Raw genomic sequence first — 23,382 nt, forward strand, 5'->3', positions numbered from 1 at the left:
GTTGCTCAGAGTCTTGAAGCCCCAATGGAAATGTGCTGCCTGAGGCCCCTGAGGTCTGTCCTTGGAGTACCTGGCTTAATTAGGTCCTCTGTGCAAGAGATCTCAGTCATCATATGCCCTTTAGAAAAGGAAAACAGCCTGCTTTCAGCCCTTGAGAGAGTGAGAGAGATTATCTGGACAGTCTTCTTGAATCCATGATCTCCCTCTTGTTTCAGGTCTTGGGAAACGTGACTTAACTGCAGTTTCTATCTTTGGACTCTCATGAGAATCCATTTTTAGATTAACTCCATGTTTTCTTGAACTGATAGGCATGGGCCCCACTGCTTGCTGATAAGAACTGGAAAGTGAATTGAGGGAGGTGGTTACTACTATCCTGGACTGAGGGAAGAATGCTGCCAGGTATACAACCAGGAACAGGAGCTCTGAAAAGACAATCAGGTGCTCAATGAGGGAGAGAACCAGCTCTACCTGTCCAAGAGCCTGGGGAGAAGCTTCACGTCCTGCAAGGTGGGCCAAGACAAGAGGGAATTCGTAAGGATCTTCAGCAGGACTGGCTTATGAATAGGGGAGCAGGATCGGGTCTTGGATCTCATTGAAAGCTCTCAGAACACGAATGTGAGGCTCTAGTGATTGAGGGATGTTGTGGGGAAGGAGCACCATGGAAGGAACTAGAAGAAGAAGACTGAAAGGGAAATGGAAGAATTTGAGCTCATCCACAGATTTTTATTACATTTCCCTGACCGAGGGGGCACTCATTACTTTCAGTTCAGTTCAGTAGCTCAGTCGTGTCCGACTCTTTGCGACCTCATGGACTGCAGCACACCAGGTTTCCCTGTCCATCACCAATTCCTGGAGCTCACTCAAACTCATGTCCATTGAGTCGGTGATGCCATCCAACCATCTCATCTTTTCTTGTCCCCTTGTCCTCCTGCCTTCAATCTTTCCCAGCATCAGGGTCTTTCCCAATGAGTCAGTTCTTCACATCAGTTGGCCAAAGTACTGGAGCTTCAACTTCACCATCAGTCCTTCCAAATTCTTCCATTTCCCTTTCAGCCTTCTTCTAGTTACTTCCATGGTGCTTCCTCCCCACTACAAATTCTGAATGAGAATATTCAGGACTGATTACATACCAGGAAACAATTCCTGTGAAGCACATGACTGTATCCTCTTCAAATTTATAGCTAGACACTGTCCCTTCCGCACAGTGTAAGCAAAGGAGACATTCATCCCAGGGTAGAAGTGGTCCCCATTCCTGTTCATTCTTATTATTAAAATAGAAAGAATTATATAATGGTTACCTGTCCATTTTCTCATTTTCATCTTGGCAATGATAAAATTCAGGTGTAATTTTCATGCTTGGTTACCATAATTCTCTTGTTCTGGGTCATCATCTATGTATCTTCTTTCCTTCTAACATGTTTCTCGTTTTTTCTTCTTTTGTTTGCCATAGCCTACATTCTTTATGTTTCCTATATGCCTCTTTCATACATTTTGGGCACTTTCCCATTTCTTTGGCAAGCAGCCTGGATTTGAAGTGCAAATAGTGATTTGTTCAGCTCGACATCACAAAAGCATTCTTCTCACTGCTCCCAAGAGCAGTGCCTGAAGAAGAGCTTCAGGAGGTTGAAAATTCAGTGATGTGACCATCTTGGTGTACCAGAGGCCAAGGACAAGGCACTGTCCCCATCACCCTGCCAGCCCCAGTGTCTTTGGCACACCCCGCCCCTACCTTGATAGCCTTGCAGATGAAGCACACCTCGGAGAGAACTCTACCCTATAATATTCAATTCTCAATATTCCACCCACTCGTCCATTTTGCTAAGTCTTTGGTGAACCACTCCAACAAATGCTCATCAAGTGTTTCCCACGTACGAAGTGCCCCCTCTGGTAGTTTGGATACAAAGAAAAATAAAATGGAAAACTAATTTAACAAAGATATTTCACTAAGTTAAAGTGGTCCTTAGCCCATTCGTGAAATATTTTCCATCTCATTTTTTGATTGACATACAGTTAGAGCCGGAATTCACTGTCTTCCCCCAGTTTGTTGCCTGGGCTCTATATAATCTCAGCTCCACCACCCTGAGATTGCTCAAGAATATCCATGTTCTTGAGCTTGACTGTCAGCCAAGATGGAGTCAGAACTCTGCTCAGAGGGGAGGTTTTATTTGCTGACTGGATGGTGCTGCACAACTTCCCCTCCAGGGTATGAAACTCACCTTTACGAAGTTTCCCTCTTGTCTCTACTAATAATGGACCTATTGACCTATAAAGGGATGAGGATGTCACCGAAGGAAGGGGATGCTGAACACGGAGGGACTAAGAGCTGTGATGCTGTGGGGAACAGCACAGCCTGCCTGACCGTTTGCTTCTATGATGCTGGCATATGCTGCAATATCAAATCAGTCTCCTCAAAGTATGCAAGAAGGAAAGGCTGCCCTTTGTCCTCAGGATCACCGCAGTGGCTACAGGGAGACCACAGCCACTTGAGCAGGCGAAGGGATTCCTAGGACTATTCATTGTTACCCGTGCCAGGTGATATAGTCTGGCAGTGAGAGATTTTCAGAGGTAGCTCATGAAAAGCTAAAAACAGCACTTATGTTTTAGACAGGGCTGGGCTAGCCATCAGAAGGAAGGTGACTTTAACACCAAGTAGTGGCAACTTGGAAAAATGGGAATTGAATCTCTTGGAGGCTGAGACTAATGTTTGCTTGGACACAGACGTGGTCCTCCACTGATTCATCAGCTGGGCTGCAATGTCCTCGCTAAAAAAGGAGAGAGTTTGTTTGATTTTTCTGTAATTGACTCAGACCCAATGCTGTGCTCTTAACAGGACAGACGGTGTCCTTCGCCATGGACTGGACCAGAAACCCTCATGCCCCACTGTCAGCCTCTTTTCACTTCCTTCTCCCGCAATCCAGTACACCCCTTCACTTTCCTCCCATCCCCAAGAAGGAATGAGTCAACACTGGATGTGGGGAAATAAGCACTGAATTCTTTTCCAGAGCAGCAGAGAGCTCAGCAGGGAGTCACTGAGGGGGCGGAGGAACTTGCCTCTTCAGGCTGGAAATTCACAGATGGCCAAGAAGGAAGAAGAACAGGAGATGTCATTCCAGAGCCCGTCTTGTAAGAGGAGCACACAGTCCTCCCCTGAGCCATGGTTATTGGGTTCATTCTTCTTCCAGTTGCTGTAGCCTAGCCTTCCTCCAGTTACATACATAAACTGCCCTTCGGTCACCTCATCTGTGATGCCCAGGAACGCAGTGTCAGGGGCCATGTCCTGGATGGCTTTGTTCTCCTCTGCATTCTTGGGTGTGGCCACGGTGGCCCCAAGTGCAGTGCACAGCGCCTTCACGCTGGAAAAAGGCATCCTTTCACCATTGGTCACGTACAGCTTCTTCCCAGCCTTTTTGCCCAAGGAGAAGGTTTGCACTGGAATCACAAAGGGTAGGTGGGGTTGATTTGGCTTAGAGCCCAGCCCTGGACAGCAGATGAAAAAGCCCTTCTCTGGGAATCTGGAGTTGAGCCCCATTCTTCACCACCTCTGGTGAGATCCTGGTAAGAAGGTGAAGGCAAGTCCTTGGCAGCAAGCCAGGGATCTCCTGGGATAGCCCATCCTTAGGACAAATATCTGGAAAAATTGTCCCTGTACTGGTGAACCTAGGGAAACATGCTAGAGCCTCTCTGCCAGGTGTAGGCACCAGCATGAGAAAGTGGCATGGATAGCCATCTGAGACCCATGGGTGCTGAGGAAGGAGCAAAGATCCCAGAGTCAGGAGACCTCCACTCCATCCTCCTCCATCGTCCTAACTGCATGCTGGTGAATTAATTATCCACACTTCTTGGACCTAGTTTTTTCTCACCTGTCAATAAAATGGGTATAATACCCACACATGGCAAGAGGATTGAATGAAATCATATTATTAAGAAAATGACCACCAACCTAGCCCTGGTATACAATAAGTGGTCATATATGTAAGTTCTTTTCCACCCTTCCCCCAAAACCTAGAGCTCTCTGGAGATGAAAGAATCCAGAACACATTGGCGACAGAAAAAAAGCTTACGCTTTTTGACGTGATCCAGTTCTGATTGCAGGTTCCTTATCTGTCTCTCCAAGCTAGCCAACTTAGCCTCGGCAACTATAAAGCAATAGGGATAGGATATTTATTGAGAAGAAGACCTTAAATCGGAGAGCAGAGTATTTTGAAAATACATGTATATATTAGCGTAATAAAAAGTATTCCAGAAAAATAAAAAAATAAAAAGAAGCAAAAGGAAAATAAAATGTATTCCTGCCTTCCCAAGTATACTTAGTAACTATTGTAAACTATAACTCTGGAAATAATAATAAGGAAATGGTAACCCACTCCAGTATTCTTGCCTGGAAAATCCCATGGATGGAGAAGCCTGATAGGCTACAGTCCACGGGGTCGCAAAGAGTCAGACACGACTGAGCGACGTAACGGAATGGAACAGAATAATAATACCATAAACTATAGCTCTGGGTCCTTTTCTTCATATATTTCTTAAATATTATAATTATTCATAAGAAAGGCCCAACAAATTATTCTCTTTTTTGAAAAATTTTCCTAATCCTATTTTAATTTCTTATTGTAGGCAAACTCTTGAATACATTTATTATTTTGATAGGCCAGTGGATAAATATTAGTAAGAGGTCATCATTTTGGCTTTGTTGCTACTGAATTTATTTTACTCTGAACTAAGTTGCTATGACATCCCCCATTATCCAGGCAAACTATGAGGCCAACACTTTTCATGCCACTCTTGTGGCAACAGACATAAAGTAAGAGCAGAGAAGACCCGTCTCCATCCTTGCAGCCTGGAACCACGCACTGGACTGCTGCAGCTGAAGAAAGGCCAGGGCACATGTCTTACAGTGGCCTGCTGAGGGAGCAGCTGGCAGAGTTTGGAAGTCTGTACCCAGGCACCTGTGGAAATCCCCTCAGGCCCTGAGGAACTGAGCAGAATGGGAGTGCTGGGTCAGGAAGCAGAGCTGAGCATCTTTCAGTGGGGCAGCAGGAGACGGGGCACCTCCCACTTGGCCTGGAGTTCCCAGGGCCTGCGTCCCCTCAGCCCCTACTACATCTGGGGTGAGCTCCTTACCCGAGCTATCTCCACGATCTCCTTTGTGGCCCCTGGGTCCTGGAAGTCCAGGATTCCCTATATTTCCTGGAGGCCCCATTTTCCCTGGAGGGCCCTGTAAGCCTCTGAGCCCTTGCCCTGTTGGAAGATGAAGAAAACATGACGAGATGACTGTCGCTCATTCTCTCTCTTCAAAAGCTCAGTAGTTGATTGACCCCAAGAAACCGCCACTCAACTTGTGGTGACCTGAGGAAGAAAGTTCCTCCTGCATCCCGGGGATGGCCTGTCCTAAGGCAGTTCCCTGAGCAAACAAGATACCCATTCTCTAAGGACAACCACGTATCGCCAATTCCAGTGTGGCAGTGAGGGATCCTGGAGAGCCAGAGAAGCATCTTTAGAGAGAATGCCCTTTCACAGGCACCCACTCTAATGAAGGGTGAGCCTCCTCCTGTCTCTGTGCTGGATCCCTTAGAGAGGACGCTCTCCTGTTGGGGCAAAGAGTTAAGAAGGTAGAGCAGCCCGTCCTCTACCTGGCTCTCCCTTCTCTCCCTTGGGTCCATCTCGCCCGTCTCTTCCTGGGGTGCCGTTAGTGACTGGGATGGCACAGGCCACCACTGGACAGGTCTTCTGAGCATCCTCACTGGCTTTTGTACTTGAGAAGGATACTGTCACCACACACAGGAGGACAGGAAGTGATGAAAACAGGAACATGATCCTTACCTTAGAATGAAGAGAGTTGAGGAAAATAATTTCATCTTACTTTGTTTAGCCAACATTTGCCACCACCTCTGCAAAGAGGAACTAAAAAGCCTCTTGATGAGGGTGAAAAAGGAGAGTGGGAAAACCTGTCTTAAAATTCAACATTCAAAAAACTAAGATCATGGCATCTGGTCTTATTTATTTCATGGCAAATAGAAGGGGAAAAAGTAGAAGCAGTGACCGATTTTATTTTCTTGGGCTCCAAAATCACTGTGGACGGTGATTGCAACCATGAAATTAAAAGACACTTGCCCCTTGGAAGGAAAGTTATGACAAACCTAGACAGCATATTGAAAAGCAGAGACATCACTTTGCTGAAAAAGGTCCATATAGTCAAAGCTATGTTTTTTCCTGTAGTCATGTATGGATGTGAGAGTTGGACCATAAAGAAGGTTGAGTACTGAAGAATTGATGCTTTCGAATTGCAGTGCTGGAGAAGACTCTTGAGAGTTCCTTGGACTTCAAGGGGATCAAGCCAGTCAATCCTAAAGGAAATCAACCCTGAATATTTACTGGAAAGACTGATGCTGAAGTTCCAATTCTTTGGCCATCTGATGCGAAGAGCCGACTCATTGGAAAAGACCCTGATGCTGGGAAAGAGTGAAGGCAGGAGAAGAGGGTGACAAAATATGAGATGATTGGATTGTAGCACTGATTCAATGGACATGAGTTTGAGCAAGCTCCGGGAAATGGTGAAGGACAGGGAAGTCTGCCATGCTGCAGTCCATGGGGTTGCAAAGAGTTAGACACGACTGAGCTACTGAACAACAACTGATATGTTGGGCCCTGTGCTCAGAGCAGTTGATACAGGGAAATATCACAACTCTTGGCTCTGAGTTACTCCCAAGCTACTAGGAAAACTACTGCTAGGATAAGTAAACTGTATTAGAGTTAGATTAGTGCTAACACAAATTTAGATGCAAGAGTAATCTAATAGGGGCCCATTTTCCCTGGGACTCTTTTGCCCTGTGGGTTCAAGGCTTGGTAGTTTAGACAGCCCTAAAGCATGAGAGCCCATGGGGTCTGCACATGACACACAAGCCCTGTTCCTTTTACAACAGGTGATGGCCCAGCAAAGAGAGCTCATTGCTGGCATGAGCTTTGGCTGCTCTCTTAATTCCCTTTCTTGAAGGTCTACATAGCCTAAATTTCCCTCTTCCATCCCCTCCTATGGACCCTAAAGTTAGACTCAAAACTGTTGCAGGTGACCCAAGGTCCCACAAGGCCCATTGCTTGATGGCACCTGTTTTTACAACATCCCTTGTCTCATTTCACATAAAAATTTGTTTTACACCCCAGAGTCCCAACCACCCTCAGAACCAAAGCTGTTTCCCAACAGCCTGTCAATCATCTTGTTTAATAAAGTCTCTATTTTGTGACAGGCACTTGCTGGGACTGGGGACCCAGATTGCCCTGAGGTATGGAACCTTATTCTGACCCTGAGAATGGAGGCTTCTTGGTCATTGATCCCAGCTAATTGAGACTTAGATTTACCTCCTTCCTTTCATTTGAATTTTCCACGGAGAGGCCATTTGTCCAGCCAGAATCCAGGATTCTAAAATTTCTGTTCACTCTGGGAGCAGTGGGGTGAGCTCATGTTCCTCCTCCTGGCAGGATTCTCTGCGAGCCTCCCAGATACCTCGCTGGCTCTGCAACCCATGCAGCCATCAGGTCCCCACCCAGTCTTTGCCTGAGCCAGCCCCCTTCCAGGAAGCCTTCAGAGCCCAGCCGCTGTGGGCCTCCCTCTCTGCTTATCTCTGGCCCCTAACCCCAGTGTCCCTGGAGCTGCTCCATACTACTGCATCTGTCCTTGCCTCCCCTGGCCTATCAGCTCCCTTAACCCTTTCCTTCCTCCAGGACTCAGTGAGAAGCAATGAATTGGAAGGGAAATGTCTTTCTTTTTAGGATTTTGAATTTGAGGATTAATTGATCTTTTTTTTTTTGGCTATACCACACATCATGTGGAATCCTAGCTCGTGGACCGGAGATGGAACCACTGGTGGGTAATCCCTGGACTGCTGGGGAAGTCTAGGAAGGGAGTTTTCTGATCAGATCTTCATCTTTCTCCTTTCTTTACCTTCCCTGATTATGCTAGAGACCAAAGCCAGAGCTAAACATGTTGCTAGCATATACACCCTTCCATTTTGCTGAAAAGACTACCTTTAGTTTGCAGATGGTCAACTGGATCCAGGAAGGGCACAAGGCCCCAGGTCAGGGAGAGACAGAGGCCCTCAGGGAGCCTGATGACCCCACCATAGCCCCTGCCTGGAACTCACCAGGATCAAGTCAAATGGCCAGACTCTTGGCCCAGGCCTCCACTTCTGTCCTTCACGAATGACCTACTAGGGCCTCCTCAGAGCACAGAGGCTGTGGCCGGGAAGCTGGTCCTCCAGCCTGAGCCTTTGGCGGATACCTCAGCAACGTCAGCCCCAACTAGTCTAGTGAGCAGAGACAGTGGTAGACTGGCCTTCAACCCCAGATTAATGAACAACCATCCTTAGAATTGTCATATCCTGGGCAGTTCTCCAGGACTGCTGGTGGGTTCTCCACCTTAGCACTGGGCAGCTCGCTACTGCAGCACCCCAGACACCTCCTACTGCTCCCTCCCACACATCCCTCTCTACCGCTCAGCTATCTGATCATCTAGAATCAGATTCTCAGATCATGGATCAGAATCACAGAAGACAGTTCTTTCCCAATATTTATTTCTGGAAGAGACATGCATACACATCCTACCACACAAACACACGCTCGTGCACACACACACACACAGGCACACATCCCTGTGTCAGTTGTTCTGCCTGGATCACCCCTTCACCCATATTTAGTTTACTGGGGGTAGGAGGGAAGGGGTTAAAGACCCACAGCATGACGTCACCTCATCCCTTTCTTCTCCTTCAGAATATCCCTTATCTGTCCTCCCTGGGTGCATCACAGGCCTAGGCACAAGGAGAGGAAGTATTTGTAAGTAACTCAGAGTTGAACATGGGCATTGTGCTAGGTGTTCTAGCCGAGAACACTTCTCTCCATCTTTGCACAAATACTTGTTGTCATTCAGATTTCAGCTTCAGTGATATCACTGGAGAAAGCCCTATCACAAAATTGTAGTTCTCTGTTTTAATTATCTGCTTATAGTCCATCTCTATGTAAAATTGTCTTATTTCTTTGGTTGCCATATGTATTGACCAGCCCACTCCTTTAGAACAGGAAGTTCATCAGAACAGGGATCTTACCTCCCCACCTAGAAGAGGGCCTGGAACAGAATCAGTGCTCAATAAACATTATGAAACAAAGGAATCCTCCAGCATTGTGTTCTCAAAGCGGCTCTCTTGACTTCCCTCCACCTAGAGCTGATATCTGTGCTCTCTTTTCTAGGGCAGGAGCTGCCTTTGATTCACCTCCTTGTCTCCAGGGTGTAACTCAGGGCTGGGCACACAGAGAGGATCCATTGACAGAGTAAGGAGAGAAGCAGAGACCCTGAGCAGGGCAGACACCAGATCAGTCCATGGCTCCTCCACGCCTGGGTTTCCAGAAGCGTCCGGTTCTTATCTCCAGAGCCTGATCAAATGGCCTTTTTCAAGGCCTGATGCAACTTTGAATTCCTGCCTTCCCCCAAATTTACACCCACTTTTTGAAACACTTATTCTAACAACTAAAGCAACTCTAGAGGTTTGCTTTGTCCCGCGGGGGTGGGGCCACTTCCCGGTGACTCTACTTCGTGATTGGTGATTTGGCTCCTCAAGGGTCATTGGCCCTTGTGTCACCATGCCCTGTTCAGCAAGCCTCCCAGATTCCCGTCATCAAGGAGCCTGCCAGGCGCTGAGAGGAGCCCACTGTAGAGAAGATTGCCGCCTCCCACCAACACACCACGGCTGTGTTTCCTGATGCCATTGACATAACTCTGAAGGGCCCTTAGGCTCAGAGGACAAAGAACACTCAAACCTTACAGCAAATGAACAGACCTCCCAGAAAGGTGGAAATCTGAAACCGAGAGATTTACACACAACTTGGACACTATATGTGGGCTTCCCTGGTGGTTCAGATGGTAAAACATCTCCTGCAATGCAGGAGACCTGGGTTTAATCCCTGAGTTGGGAAGATCCTCTGGAGAAGGGAATGGCAACCCACTCCAGTATTCTTGCCAGGAGAATTCCACAGACAGAGGAGCTTGGCCAGCTACAGTCCATGCGGTTGTAAGAGTTGGACACAACTATGTGACTAACACTTTCACTTTCGGGACCCTATATGTGCTACAGATTTAGAGGAAAGGTAGCTGTAGAAGGAGGGGAGGGCTTGGAACAGGAGGAGGGAGGGGCGTGCACTGTAAGCAAAGGGACAATAAGAAATACTTGACTCTGGAAGGAATAAAGATCCTCCCTTGAGGATGCCATAAGCCTGTCCTCTCATAGATCTGGCATTTGAATTTATGTTTATTAGTATTATTTTTCTATGATTATTATTATTGAATTTTTCCCTTTATGCCAAGATGAAAAACTGTTTTTCAAATGTCATCACAATCTAGTGTTCTGTGGGAACATAAAAACATTTAAGGACCTTACCCTTAACCCAGGCACTCAGAATTTTCTCAGATGGAGGTCAGGTCAGTTTGAATCTACCTTGAAAAAACTACCAAACACTGAGAAGTAAGCAGAGTGAAGTCTGACTGATACAAGACTCAAAAATAGGCCTCTGAAGACTGTCGCTCTGGACAACAGATAAACACACAGTTTTAAAAAGACAGTATAAGTGGAACTTCACTGTTTGTCCAGTGGCTAAGACTCTGCACTCCCTATGTGGGGGGCCCAGGTTCCATCCCTGATCAGGGAACTAGATCCCACATGCCAGAAGGAAGGATCCACATGCCAGAAGGAAGGATTCACATGCCGCAATCAAAGTTGAACATCTCATGTGCCCCAACTAAGACTCAGCACAGCCAAATAAGTAAATAAATTTTAAAATAAAAGTAAAAAGTGTAAGTAAGGAATAATAAAGGTATAAATAAAAATTTAGCAGTGGAACTAGTATAAGGAACTAACTATAGAACTATTAATAAAATTTCAAAAACCTTGTTCTTTGGAAAATCACATAGATTTGGCAGATAGGTCCACAGTGGCTTGAATGATTGCTCCTGGTTTTTCATGTCTTCTCTTCACAGAAATACATAGCCATGCCCTTTGCCATGGTACTTTGTAGCACCTCCCACTAGAGTGCGTGGAGTAAACACCCCAACCCCTTTGGTATTTGACTTGGCTGTGTGACCATGAGCAGACACTCAGGGAACAGCAGCTTTAAATGTGAGAAGAATATGTCCCTAGTAGCCACTAATATCAGGATAATTAAATGATGTGGAGAAAATATGAAGCCCCCAAGGAAGCTTGAAGTAAAAAATAGTTATTAAAATCTAGTCATGCATCAATGGTTAATAGCCCAGTCCCTGGACTCTGACTTCGTGTATTTACAGCCCACTTCTGCCATGAACTCACTGCATGATCTTTGGAAAATCATTATAACCTATATGTGCCTCAGTATTCATTTTTCAAGACCCTGGTGCTGGGAATGATTTGAAGGCGGGAGGAGAAGGGGACGACAGAGCATGAGATGGTTGGATGGGATCACCGACTCGATGGACGTGAGTTTGAGTAAGCTCCAGGAGTTCGTGATGGACAGGGAAGACTGGCGTACAGCAGTTCGTGGGGTTGCAAAGAGTAGGACACAACTGAGCGACTGAACTGATTCATTTTTAAATTGGACATAATGATAGCATCTACATATTAGGGTTAATGAGGATTATATGAATTCAGTTCAGTTCAGTCACTCAGTCATGTCCGACTCTTTGCGACCCCATGAATCACAGCAAGCCAGGCCTCCCTGTCCATCACCAACTCCCGGAGTTCACTCAAACTCATATCCATCGAGTCGGTGATGCCATCCCACCATCTCATTCTCTGTCGTCCCCCTTTCCTCCTGCCCCCAATCCCTCCCATCATCAGAGTCTTTTCCAATGAGTCAACTCTTTGCATTAATGGCCAAAGTATTGGAGTTTCAGCTTTAGCATCAGTCCTTCCAATGAACACCCAGGACTGATCTCCTTTAGAATGGACTGGTTGGATCTCCTGTACAAGTATAATATATGGCACATAGTAAGTGCTATGAGAATATGAGCCATTAGACCAAGTTGGGTATATTCCAGGAATGCAATTGTTCAACACTAAGAAATGCATCCATGTAACTCACTAATTTTATAACAGCTTCAAGAATCTTAATAATCTTATAGATAGGTACAATCTTGAAGCCTTGAGGCTCACACTTTTCCTCAAACTAATACACAGTCTCAAAATTATTTACGTATATTTTTCCTTAGAAAGCAAACTTTCTGGGGTTGATTTAAAATATAGTCCAAATGATTATTGCCCCTAGCTTTGTCATTAAAATCTGTTTAATTTCTGATTCATCAACACCCTGGCCATAGAGTGATGGCTTCTTAAAGTGAAAGGTAGGCAGAAACTTTGTCTCTTATTTTTTCGCATGTGTGGGTGGTAGAGAGAATGATGGTGCCCAGCGTGCTTCCAGGATGGAACCAGGTGGCCCATATCACCCAACAAAGAAAATTTAACCTGAGATTGAACTTCCCACTTTTCAGGCAAGTAGGGGTTCAGAGCCAGAGTTAACTTGATTTCTAAAACTACAGAAATGTTTCTTGAAACCAAAGCAGTGGAAACTCATGTTAACACATTCATGATTTATTACACTTGAATCATCTCTGTTCAATGAGAAGGTGGGGTGGTTATGAGCACAAGCTTCAGGTCCAGGTAGATGGGTTTGAAACCAGCCTCTGCCAACTGCTTCATGTTAAAAAAAAAAAAAAAACTCAAAACATTTAACTTCTCTAAACTTCAGTGTCCTTGTATAAAAGATTGGGGAAAATAATGCTTGTCCCATGACACTGTGTGAAGATTAAATCATATAAGATGTCTTAGAAGTGCTTGTCATGGTGCTTGGTATATAGTATATGCTCAGTAAATGGTGGTGTGACAAGTGGCGTGAACTCCTCACTGAGTTCTGAAGAGGTGGGGAATGTGTTCATCAGCAGGCAGTTACTTGGGTAATGTCTAAGGTAGGGGTGAGATCTTCCTTAGAGGTGCTGGCTGACACCCCAAGACTCAAGGAAGTGAATAATACATGCCAATCACTAGAATGAATTGGCCTTCACTATGTTGGAGCACCACCTGGCCCTCTGACTTCATGGAGAGCCTAACAAGATGCCTCCCCGCAGATCTCAGGCTGATAGATAAACCCAAATGTATCCTTAGCTCCATGAGTGTGAAAATTCCCAGAAGTCCGCCTATCATTGTGCTTGAGCAGAACTGCTAAATCTTGACGAGGCTGGGCAAGCAATGAGCTGCAAAGACAGAGCAGAGGGGCCAGGAAGCAGGCACCTTGTGTGGTGCTTTGGAGGGAACCTTCACCCTAGAACCTTACTGTTGCCATCTATAAATAAAGGAACCGGACAAGAAGAGGAGGAAAGAAACCTCTGTCTCTTGCAGAAAGGCAAAGTTAGAGTGGCTGCCGAGAGTGCAATGCTGAGAAGGGGTTCCGGGGGAGTCAGACTGATTAGTGATCATTGGGGATCCACCCAGGAGTGGAGTGCTCAAGAGTGCCTTCAATTCTGATAGCCACAAAGGAATCTTAGCACCTGATCCATAGACCAGGTGGATCCCCAGGATGGAGCCTGAGAGGAAAGACAGGACTCTGTCCATCCTGCGGCTTCGGTGCCCGCTCAGAATTCACAGATGGCCAGTCGGTACTGCAGGCAGTTCTTATCATTCCACTGACCATCTGTGTATATCTCTACACACTTCTCTTTACCCCGGCCCCTGGGCTCCCCTGGGTACCAGTTGGTATAATTCACAGGGGCTCCATCCAGGTAATAGAAGTCTCCGGCGGTGGGGCCTTCGGCCAGGCCCAGGTAAGCATAAGTGTTGTACTTCTTCGTGATGCTGGTAATGGCATCATTCTCCTCTGGACTCCTCGGGGCAGCAATCTGTCCACCTGCTCTGGCACATAACTCTTTAATGGCATCAAAATCGACTGACTGCCCATTGGTAGAGAAGACCTTCTCTCCCACTGCCAGCATGGACCCCTGCAAACTGAGGACTGACAGCAGAAGAATCCAGGTCAGGCCACAGACCCCTTTGCCTCCTTCCCTTCAGGCTCTCCTCCTTTGCGTCCTCCCCAGTCTCTTTACCTCTGCCTGTCTCTGCCATCCCTCCCTCTTCTAATCCCAGTCTTTCTGGATTCTCCGCTCTGCTCTCATGATTCTATTTACCCATTCACCCATTCAGCAGTTACTTATTATTATGTGTCATAAACTGTGTGATTTCCTGGGAGTCAAAGAAAGCAATATTGGTAGGGACCTTGATTCCCCAGGACACAGGTAGCTAAATCGTGTCTACTTCTCTCACCTCTGGCCATTTAAGAACATCTGAAAAATGACTTCCACATCTACACTTGTTCATCAAATCTCTAGATTCTGGAGCCTGGTTCTGGGGATGAGGAGAACTAATGGGAGACCCCCTACTGTATAAAGCCCCAAGGGGGACCCCTTACCGCCCCGTGACTGCAGGACTTGATGTCTGATCTCATGGAGTGTGCCCTGGAGCTCTTCATCTAGATACGCTGGAAACCCTGTAGAGAGATCCCCGGCAAGGTGAGAGGATCAACAGGTCAACAACAACCCCACTTGCTGCCAAGCAGATTTGAGATCAACGGCGAGCCTGGAATTCTGCCCTTCGCTTGTCTAGAGCCACCACCCAGAGGCCGCTGTGTTTCCGTATTTCCTACACACTGGTCCTTTAGTGCAGCCTTGCACCTGCTCGCCCCTTCCCTGCTCTTCTTTCCTGCCATGTCCTTTCATGGCTCTGTCTGTCCATATCTGTGGAGTTTTCTAGTTCCTGGGCAGGGCCCCTTTCCCACCCTCCATTAAGAGCTAATGTGGTTCTTTCTGTACTCTGATGAACCCTGACTGCTGCTATAAGGAATAGGAACCTATATTCTAGGTGCTGTAAGGAACCTAGAGCTCCAGAGGTCCCCTGGGCAAGCGGGCTCCCCAATTTCATCATCTGTCTGCTCCTTGGTCCATGTGAGCCTGTACACCTCAGCCCTAGGAAGCTCCTCCCCTCCTCCCATCGCTATTCTATTTCCCACACCTGATGTCCTGTATCTCCCTGTCAGCAGTTGTAATGCACAGAAAACTTTCAATTCCCACCAGACTCTGCACTTACGACCCACACCCCAGACACCTCTGGGATGCCCTTTGGGAACTTGCACAGTTTTGTCTGACCCCCATCATTCCTCATGTAACTGAACACATGGGCACGGTGTCTAGTTGCCTCTGCCCGTTGGCCCCATCCAGCTCACCTGGAGGACCTCTCTCGCCAGGCTCTCCCTTTTCTCCACGCTCTCCAGTGATGCCAGGGGCTCCAGTCATTCCATCACGCCCAGGGAGGCCTGGCATTCCTCCAGGGGGGCCCATGGGGCCTGCAGAGAGAGGGAGAGGAGGATGTATGGTATCTGTCACCCACAGTGGGTTGGAGCAGGATGTGACTGGACCTCCATTTCAGCCAGGCTGACTTTTTGCCTGTCCCTCCACGGGCACCGTGAGGATAGACCATCCAGGGCTGTTCCAGTCTAAGGGTCCCAGGAAATACCCACCATCCAGCTGACCCTTGGACCCATCTGGGCATGAGGTCCCCTTGAAATCAGGTCACTGTCCCCCAGCTCCCACTCAGTACCTGGAGGCCCAGGGTCTCCTTTGATACCATCTCTCCCATCTCTTCCTGGCAGGCCATGGGATCCGGGAGTGCCAGGAACGCCAGGGCTTCCAACACAAACTTCCTTCACGTCGCACTCGAGGCCAGAAGCCACCATCCAGAGGAGGGAAAGGGTCAAAGAGCACAGCAGCATGGCGCCCGCCCCAGCAGCTCCTCCTGCAGAAGGGAAGGGCCGTGGCCCCTCTGAAGCATTTATCAGGGTCTCCCCTTGCTCTGCTTTCTCAAGATTCAGCACAAGCTGGGGCCTGAGGGCTGGGTTGGTACAGACAGGAACTCTGGAAAGACCCAAACTATTCTTGGAAACTGCCAGCATCATTTGGTACCTAACACGGTCACATGCCCCATCCCCTTGTGGAGGTGGTATGGTACCTGGGCAGGTGAAGGGTTGTAAAGAGCTGTGGAGAGTCGGAGGGGCTGGGTTCTAATAGCGTCTCTGTTTGCTCCTCGCTGTGTGACCACAGGGAACTCTCTTGGCTTCCCCTAACGTGTCTGCCCTGGAGGCAGTCCTGGCCTGTACCTCCCAGGCTGCTGGGCGGAAGGAAGTGGTCACTCACTCACTCGCTCTGTCTGTCCTCATACTCTCAGGGCCCTCCTTTTGAGTTGAGGGATCATGATCCCGAGGATGAGGCGAAATGACCAGCGCCCATGGCTTGGCCATTCCCAGTTGGACAATGATAGGGAGTCCCCCTCCTCCCTGCTCTGCTGTCCCTTTCTCCTTGGCAGGCTCTTTCTCCACCTGCCCCCATCCTGCAGGCTCTGCTGAGTCCCTGGGGAGAAGGGACCTGGCCCAGGAGCACAGTGAAGAATGAGGATATCTGCAAGCCCCTCATCCTGTACCCATAGTTAGGACTCTATAGAATAGCTCCCAGTAGTACAGGGGAGGACCCTCCTTTCCTGACTAGTGAAGCCTGTGCCTGCTGGGCTGGGTCACCCTGGGGAAGACCCAGAGGAGGGGGCTAAACTCACCTGCACGAACACAGCCTGTGCTCCCTGCCTCCAGAGCAGGGTGGCCAGGTGGATGGTGCCATTTATACTGATGTAGGCCACCAGGCATCCTCTCCACCCTGTAGAGGCTCCTGTCACAAGGGCCTCTAGACCAGAAGGGCTGGGCAGGAAGCTGCCATCTTGTTTACTCAGTAACATTTCCTCACAGGCACTCAGGCTGGAGAGGCACTTAGAAAATCTGCTAACGAGAAACTCCAGGTCGGCAAGAAGGGAAATTTCCCATGGGCCCGAGGTCACCCACTCTCCTTCCATCCATCCAGTTTCCCCCGCAGTGAAGGATGAGAGCACTTACAAGAGGCATGTGGCAAAGGAAGTCTTCTCCCTCCTGGGTCTCAGCCTCCTGGTCCTGGCTAGTGACATGTTCACACTCCTGGGATCACCACCCCCGAAAAGCCCACCAGTGGGAGAGAACATACCAGGGCTGGACTCTTCTCCCAGGGGAGCAGAGAGACAGATCAGTGGTGTAAAGGGCTGTCCCCTGGGGCCATTCCAGTTCCAGAGCCTCTTTGGCTCTTGGAAGTGTCCCTGTGGCTCTAAACCATGCAGAGGTCATGTCTCAAGCCAAGGGATCATCAGATTGAGCTGGAACAAACTGTCTGTCAAGGGGCATGGCTCACTACTGAGCCTCCCAACTCCTGCTTCTGGGGCCTGTGGCTGAGTTGATGGGTACATGGTTCACTGGCACAGGTGAACCCTTGGCTGGGTCCCCACTCCTTTGCCTTGGCAGGCTCAGTGGTAGGGAGGCAGGGCAGGAAGCCGTGGTTTCTGTCTTGACCATGGTGATGTCTAATGACCTGCAGTGGTGATATCTTTTAAGTAGTAGAACGACTTGTGAAGACAATGGAAGAGATTCCCTCTTCAAGCCACTTAATTAGGAGGGAATCTCTAACGTAGGATGGTAACAGTGGAGAACCAAGACAGGAGATTGCCATGCTTACCTGTGAGTGGTCTGAAAATCTTGAGATCCTCAGGGAGAGTGGGAGCCTAGCTAATGGAACTCCTCTCCTGGGAGCAGGAGGCCTGTCAGAGTCGATCTGGAGCTCTAAGTGCTTCCAGCTGCCCTGCTGCCACCTGTCACATGCCTATGACTCTGCCAGTCATGGGATGGGAAGCTAGGGCCAGCACTGGGCTGGGGCAAGTGGGGAGCAGTTCCAGCTTAAGGACCTCAACTTGCTTGGATGGAGTATGGTTCTCGGGGTGAAGGGACAAGAACAGGGAGGGTCTTCTTGGGCAGATTTTGAAGGGCCCTGTGGAAGGCAGCCTGGAGGTCAGGGCCATGTGGTTGGTGGGGCAGGGTGTGGACTTAGGAGTCAGAAATACTCAAGTTGTGATTTGGAACTGCCACTCATTATCCATGTGGTATTGATCAGGTTATACAACTACTTGAGACTTTTTAAATTTTGAATCAAAATTAAATTTCCTATCAAGCCTATAGGAAAGATGCAGGGGCAGTACAAATTTTTTTCTGAAACTATGATATTCCATCACCCTGCTGCTGTTGCTGCTGCTAAGTCGCTTCAGTCGTGTCTGACTCTGAGCGACCCCATAGACAACAGCCCACCAGGCTCCCCCATCCCTGGGATTCTCCAGGCAAGAACACTGGGGTGGGTGGCCATTTCCTTCTCCAATGCATGAAAGTGAAAAGTGAAAGTGAAGTCACTCAGTCGTGTCAGACTCTTAGCGACCCCTTGGACTGCAGCCCACCAGGCTCCTCCACCCATGGGATTTTCCAGGCAAGAGTACTGGAGTGGGGTGCCATTGCCTTCTCCATCCATCACCCTAGTACCTTAATTTATATTTTATACAAAGATATTTTTCTACATAGACATCAAAATGAAGAAATTAGCACTGGTTCGGATATTAGTTTCATTAAACAGTGACAGAGTATAATGGGATATTTTATTTAATCATTTAGGTCATCTGTTTAACAAGTTACTCACATAGCTTAATGCCAATATATAAAAGTGTGTCATAAAAATCCTAATAAAATCACAAATTATTTACCTGGCCTTACCTCTTTCTTCATTTCTTGTTCCATCAATTCTCCCTTCTGCAGCTTCTCAGAGGATGACCCTCCAAGTTTACAGAACTGAGTGCTGCTTTCCATATCTTCGATCATGATTTTCTTTGATCGTGATTCTTCTCTTGTCTGGAGTGTTCTGACTGAATTTTCTGCCACAAAAAAAGTAGGTATCATACAATATTTGTCTCTGACTTATCTGACTTGGCTTCCCTGGTGATACAGATGGTAGAGTCTGGCTGCAAAGCAGGAGACCTGGGTTCAATCCCTGGGTCAGGAAGATCCCCTGGATAAGGAAATGGCAACCCACTCCAGTATTCTTGCCTGGGAAATCCCATGGACAGAGGAGCCTGGCAGGCTACAGTCCTTGGGGTCACAAAGAGTTGGACACAGCTGGGTGACTAATACTTATCTAATTAGCATAATGTCCTCAAGGTCTATTCATTTTGTTGCAAATGGCAGGATTTCCTTTTTCTCATGGCTGAGTAATATTTCATGGTATGTATACGCCACATCTTATTTATCCATTCACGTATCAATGGACATTTAGGTTATTTCCTTACTTGTCTATTGTGAGTAATGCTGCAATGAACACGGGAATAAAGATATCTCTTGTCTTCATTTCCTTTGAATACATACTCAGATATATACTTTGACTATATACTGAGATGGCTGGATCACATGGCAGTTCTCTTTTTAAATTTTTGAGGAACCACCTTGCTGTTTCCCACAGTGACTAGACCTGTGTACCAGTTACAATCCCACCAGCAGTGCACAGAGGAACAAGTGATCTTTTCACTGTATGCATGCGATATTCCTCATTGGTTATCTGAAGCTCAGATGTAGTTGGGCATCTTATATTTTATCTGGCAACCCTACCTGCAGGGACCTGGTCCTGCAGAGGTTGAACAGAGATCTCCTTTGGCTTTGCTGTCACCCCATGGGTCTAATTTGGGACCGCGTGGACAAAGTGAATCATCCTGGGCTCTGACCTCTATGTGGCTGGTGAGCAGGAGAGTGTGTGGGTACAAATGAGGCTGCTATTTAAAACAAGCTCCAGGACTTCCCTGGTGGACCAGTGGTTAAGACACCATGCTTGCAATGTGGGGAGCATGGGTTTGATCCCTGGTCAGGGAACTAAGATCCCACATGCTGTTCAGTGTGGCCAAAAAATAAAACAATCCCCAGTTCTCCTGAAGTGGCAGGGGATAGCCAGGAGCCAGGGGTGAGAATGCTCAGGGCTTGCTTCATGCCCTGCCTCCACCTGGACAAGAGTGACTCTCCCGAGGGAGTTCCCATGGCTACATCGGGAGAGTGGGCAGGGAAGTAAGATATGGTAGGATACAGAAAAGGAAAGGACCAAGTGTGGCCAGAGTGCCTGACCAGGCTTCCGAGGGACGAGTGTCCGTCAAAGCAGAGATATTGACTATGTGCAGAGGTTTCTCACAGAGTCGAAGTGTCCCTTTCTCTGGGGCAGTGGGCTTCAGATGCCTTGCAAAGCACACACGCTCAGCCCAGAGAGAAGGCGGCGGCCAGGGCTCAGGCTCTGGTACTTATTTACACGTGACTGCCGGCTGGAGGCAAGCTGAATACAGCCTACGGGGTAGGACAGGTGGACGGAGGGACTAGCAGCAAGCAGGCTGGGGTTCACCTCCCCTGGAAGGACGCAGGATGGGCTGCCTCTGGATCCCAGCCTCAGGGAGTTAGAGAGACTGTCTGCCACCTACACTGTGACAGGGAGAGGACTTTCAACAGCCTGCAAACTTCTTCACAAACAACGCTTTAGTGTATCCCAGGATCAAGGAGGCCCTGGTCATCAGACTCGAACATGCACATTAGCCTGTGCTCTAAACAATTGCAGTGGTTCCGGGAGGAACCCCAAACTCAGGACAACACGGAGCTCTCTTTTCCCCCTGATTGGCGGAACCACCAGCTTCTGATCTGGCTGACTCCAGCCTTGTGTCTGTATCGGAGTCGAAGGGACTTTTCCATCATGCAGCTCCCCACGCCTCTCCCACATTCATTATGTTCATTGATTACATTCATCCAGGCCCTCCACTATCCCTCAGAGAACCTCGGAGCCCACATCCTGATACACAAGTGACCCTCTTTGTCAGCCTTGGCCTCCACCTGGGAGCCTGGCACCAGAACACCATGGAGTCAACAGTGTGAGTCCGCACAGAGCTCTCTAAAGAGGCTTGTTCTTTTGGGTCCTTCCACATGGTCTACTCTCCCATGTGCGATGCCCTTCTGCAAGCCCTCCTGTGTTTAATTAACTTCAGATTACAGCAAGAATATCTCAGTACATTCATCCTAGACTTTAGAAAACATTTCAGAAGGGCCCAAAGCCTCTGGGCATGAACATCCTGCAATGCTTGTCCCAGTGACCCAGGATTTTTTAACAATGTCTCCTCAAGGCCAAGATGAGGGCCTAAGATTGGCTATGGTCTGGGTTTCATCTTCTAAAAGACCTGAATGTTTAAGAGGGGATGTTCTCTGGAGCTTTCAACTTAAAGTAGCTCCAGAATGGGGCTGAGAAGGAGGTCTCTCTCACAGCATCCAGGCAGGCAGTCAGACCACAGGCTACCCCACCTCACTGAGCTGAAGAGATGATGAGACAACGATTCAGGTAGTGGTCCTGGCAGGGGGACTGATGGGGGGAAATCTGATCCGTGATGGAGTGTCCCACATCTGTAGGGAGCAGGGCCAGCCCCTCACACACTAGCCCGGTGTCCGCCCTCTGAGGGGCAAGCATGGCTTCCCTGGCCTCTGCGTCACTCCTAGCTCTGCAGTCTTCTGAAACTGCCGTCTGCTGTGTTGCTGCTGCCTCCAATCCCTCCATCCCATGTACCGGAGGATCCGCTGGGTTGTTATTCACTGCCCCAGGAGAAACTGACTAGGAACAAGTAAAGACTCCAGATTCCAATCAATATGTCTCTGAAACAGCTTCAACCAAACACATTTTGGTTTGCCGGGAGATGGTGTTAATATGAAAATTATGACTACAAGCATAAATGTAAAAAACTGAATTTGTGCTTCATATATGACCTGAGCCAAAGGAACTCAGCCTGCTGCAAATCGAGCACAGCCCCATCCTGTGCCAGAGCTGGGACTCCCCTAAGCTACATGAAAGTGAAAGTGTTTCTATTAGTCGCTCAGTCGTGTCAGACTCTTTTGCAACCCCATGGACTGTAGCCCGTCTGGCTCCTCTGTCCATGGGAATCTCCAGGCAAGAATACTGGAATGGGTAGAGTGGACAGCTACATGGCTAAGCCCCAACTCAAGACCAGAGGGCACACACTGGCCATGGCCCCCACACTGCCCAAGACCAGGAGCCAGGTCTGCAGGGACATTCAGAGAGGCAGGGCCTTCAGGAATTCAATGATAGCAGGTGACCCCTGCAGGGCCACTGACCACCAGCTACGTCTGCTTCCATAAAACAGCATGTCTCGGCAACCCAGCAGTCCTGTCCTGGGGCTGTGCCCTCTGCCATGGCTCTGTCTGCCCACAGCTCTACAGATATCCATAGGCCAAACAAAGATTCTGCATGAGATCCTAATTGGTCCAAAGATGAACAGGGAGGAGGAGAAAGAACCTCCGCCCAAGAAGTGCATAAGAGTAGGCTGAGGATAAGTGTCTCAGATAAACACGAACCAGGGAAGGAAGAGTGAACAAATCAGAGTCCCACAAGGATGCAAGCCACACCATGGGTGGAGAGGAAGCTGAGTGGCCAGCAGAGCTCTGTCTCACAGCCCCAGAGAATCAAGGAGAGTGGCTAGATTGGGAGACACAGACGAGAGGAATAGAGGGGCCCAAGGAGGGAAGGAGACCCAGGCTGGTGCTTGTAATGAAAGGTCAGGGGGTGGCAGGACACAGTGCCACAAACTCTCCTGCTTGTGCCCGAGTCTTAGAATCCTGGGGAGATGCTTACTCAGGAAGCCCCCTGGTTCCCAGCTGTGCCCCTGAGGCCTGGCTTGCTGCAGGGTGGGGATGATGGAGCCTGGGGTAGGGCCTTCAGTGTCCTTGATCAGGCATTCCCTTTGCCTTCTAAGGTCCACTGAAGAGCAGACACGAAAGTTGGATGGCATGTGTGTTTCATATGTTTTCCTGAGGAACCTAAGGGTCAGTCTCTCATGTGCATAATCCCTCTCCCTAGGAAAAGGGTTTGCTCTAGAGATGGAATGTTAAGAAAAGGGTTCTAACTTTCCAGGGCCTGTGAATGGCTTCTGTACCTGCAGAGGTGGAAGGTGATCCCTAAGCCTTAAGGCTCATCATTCCCAATAGAACTCACAAGAGGGAGCCCACAGCTCAGTTCAGTTCAGACACTAAGTCGTGTCCTACTCTTTGCGACCCCCTGGACTGCAGTCAGGCTTCCCTGTCCATCATCAACTCCCGGAGCTTACTAAAACTCATGTCCATCGAGTCAGTGATGCCATCCAACCATCTCATCCTCTGTTGTCCCTTTCTCCTCCCACCTTCAATCTTTCCCAGCATCAGGGTCTTTTCAAATGAGTCAGTTCTTCTCATCAGGTGGCTAAAGTATTGGAGTTTCCGCTTCAGCATCAATCCTTTCAATGAATATTCAGGACTGATTTCCTTTAGGATGGACTGGTTGGATCTCCTTGCAGTCCAAGGGACTCTCAAGAGACTTCTCCAACACCACAGTTC

At 48.3% G+C, this 23,382-nt stretch overlaps 2 protein-coding genes across 6 annotated transcripts; both read right to left on the minus strand.

Moving 5' to 3' along the window:
- Positions 1-559: 559 nt before the first annotated feature.
- On the minus strand, positions 560-9,753 carry LOC129555664 (mannose-binding protein A-like). 4 transcript variants are annotated; one of them, XM_055425337.2, is made up of 6 exons: positions 9,093-9,752; positions 8,136-8,798; positions 5,631-5,820; positions 5,122-5,238; positions 4,062-4,136; positions 560-3,429 (listed from the first exon to the last, which is right to left on the minus strand). In XM_055425337.2, the coding sequence occupies exons 3-6, from the start codon at positions 5,809-5,811 to the stop codon at positions 3,056-3,058; spliced, it is 747 nt and encodes a 248-aa protein (XP_055281312.1). In that variant the 5' UTR covers positions 5,812-5,820; positions 8,136-8,798; positions 9,093-9,752; the 3' UTR covers positions 560-3,055. The 4 variants fall into 4 exon arrangements, with proteins under 4 accessions (XP_055281312.1, XP_055281310.1, XP_055281313.1 ...); XM_055425335.2 differs by lacking the exon at positions 8,136-8,798 and having other exon boundaries at positions 9,258-9,753; XM_055425338.2 differs by lacking the exons at positions 8,136-8,798; positions 9,093-9,752 and adding an exon at positions 7,354-8,129.
- A 2,830-nt stretch (positions 9,754-12,583) lies between these two features.
- Positions 12,584-16,807, minus strand: LOC129555663 (pulmonary surfactant-associated protein A). Of its 2 annotated transcripts, none has more exons than XM_055425333.2 (5): positions 16,656-16,807; positions 15,651-15,845; positions 15,277-15,396; positions 14,467-14,544; positions 12,584-14,013 (listed from the first exon to the last, which is right to left on the minus strand). In XM_055425333.2, the coding sequence occupies exons 1-5, from the start codon at positions 16,741-16,743 to the stop codon at positions 13,637-13,639; spliced, it is 858 nt and encodes a 285-aa protein (XP_055281308.2). In that variant the 5' UTR covers positions 16,744-16,807; the 3' UTR covers positions 12,584-13,636. The 2 variants fall into 2 exon arrangements, with proteins under 2 accessions (XP_055281308.2, XP_055281307.2); XM_055425332.2 differs by having other exon boundaries at positions 15,651-15,872; positions 16,656-16,758.
- Between the last annotated feature and the right edge of the window lie 6,575 nt (positions 16,808-23,382).

Source organism: Moschus berezovskii, chromosome 12 (assembly GCF_049115385.1).
Source record: "Moschus berezovskii isolate FMDL1 chromosome 12, NW_MosBer_1.0, whole genome shotgun sequence".
NCBI classification, from domain to species: domain Eukaryota; kingdom Metazoa; phylum Chordata; class Mammalia; order Artiodactyla; family Moschidae; genus Moschus; species Moschus berezovskii.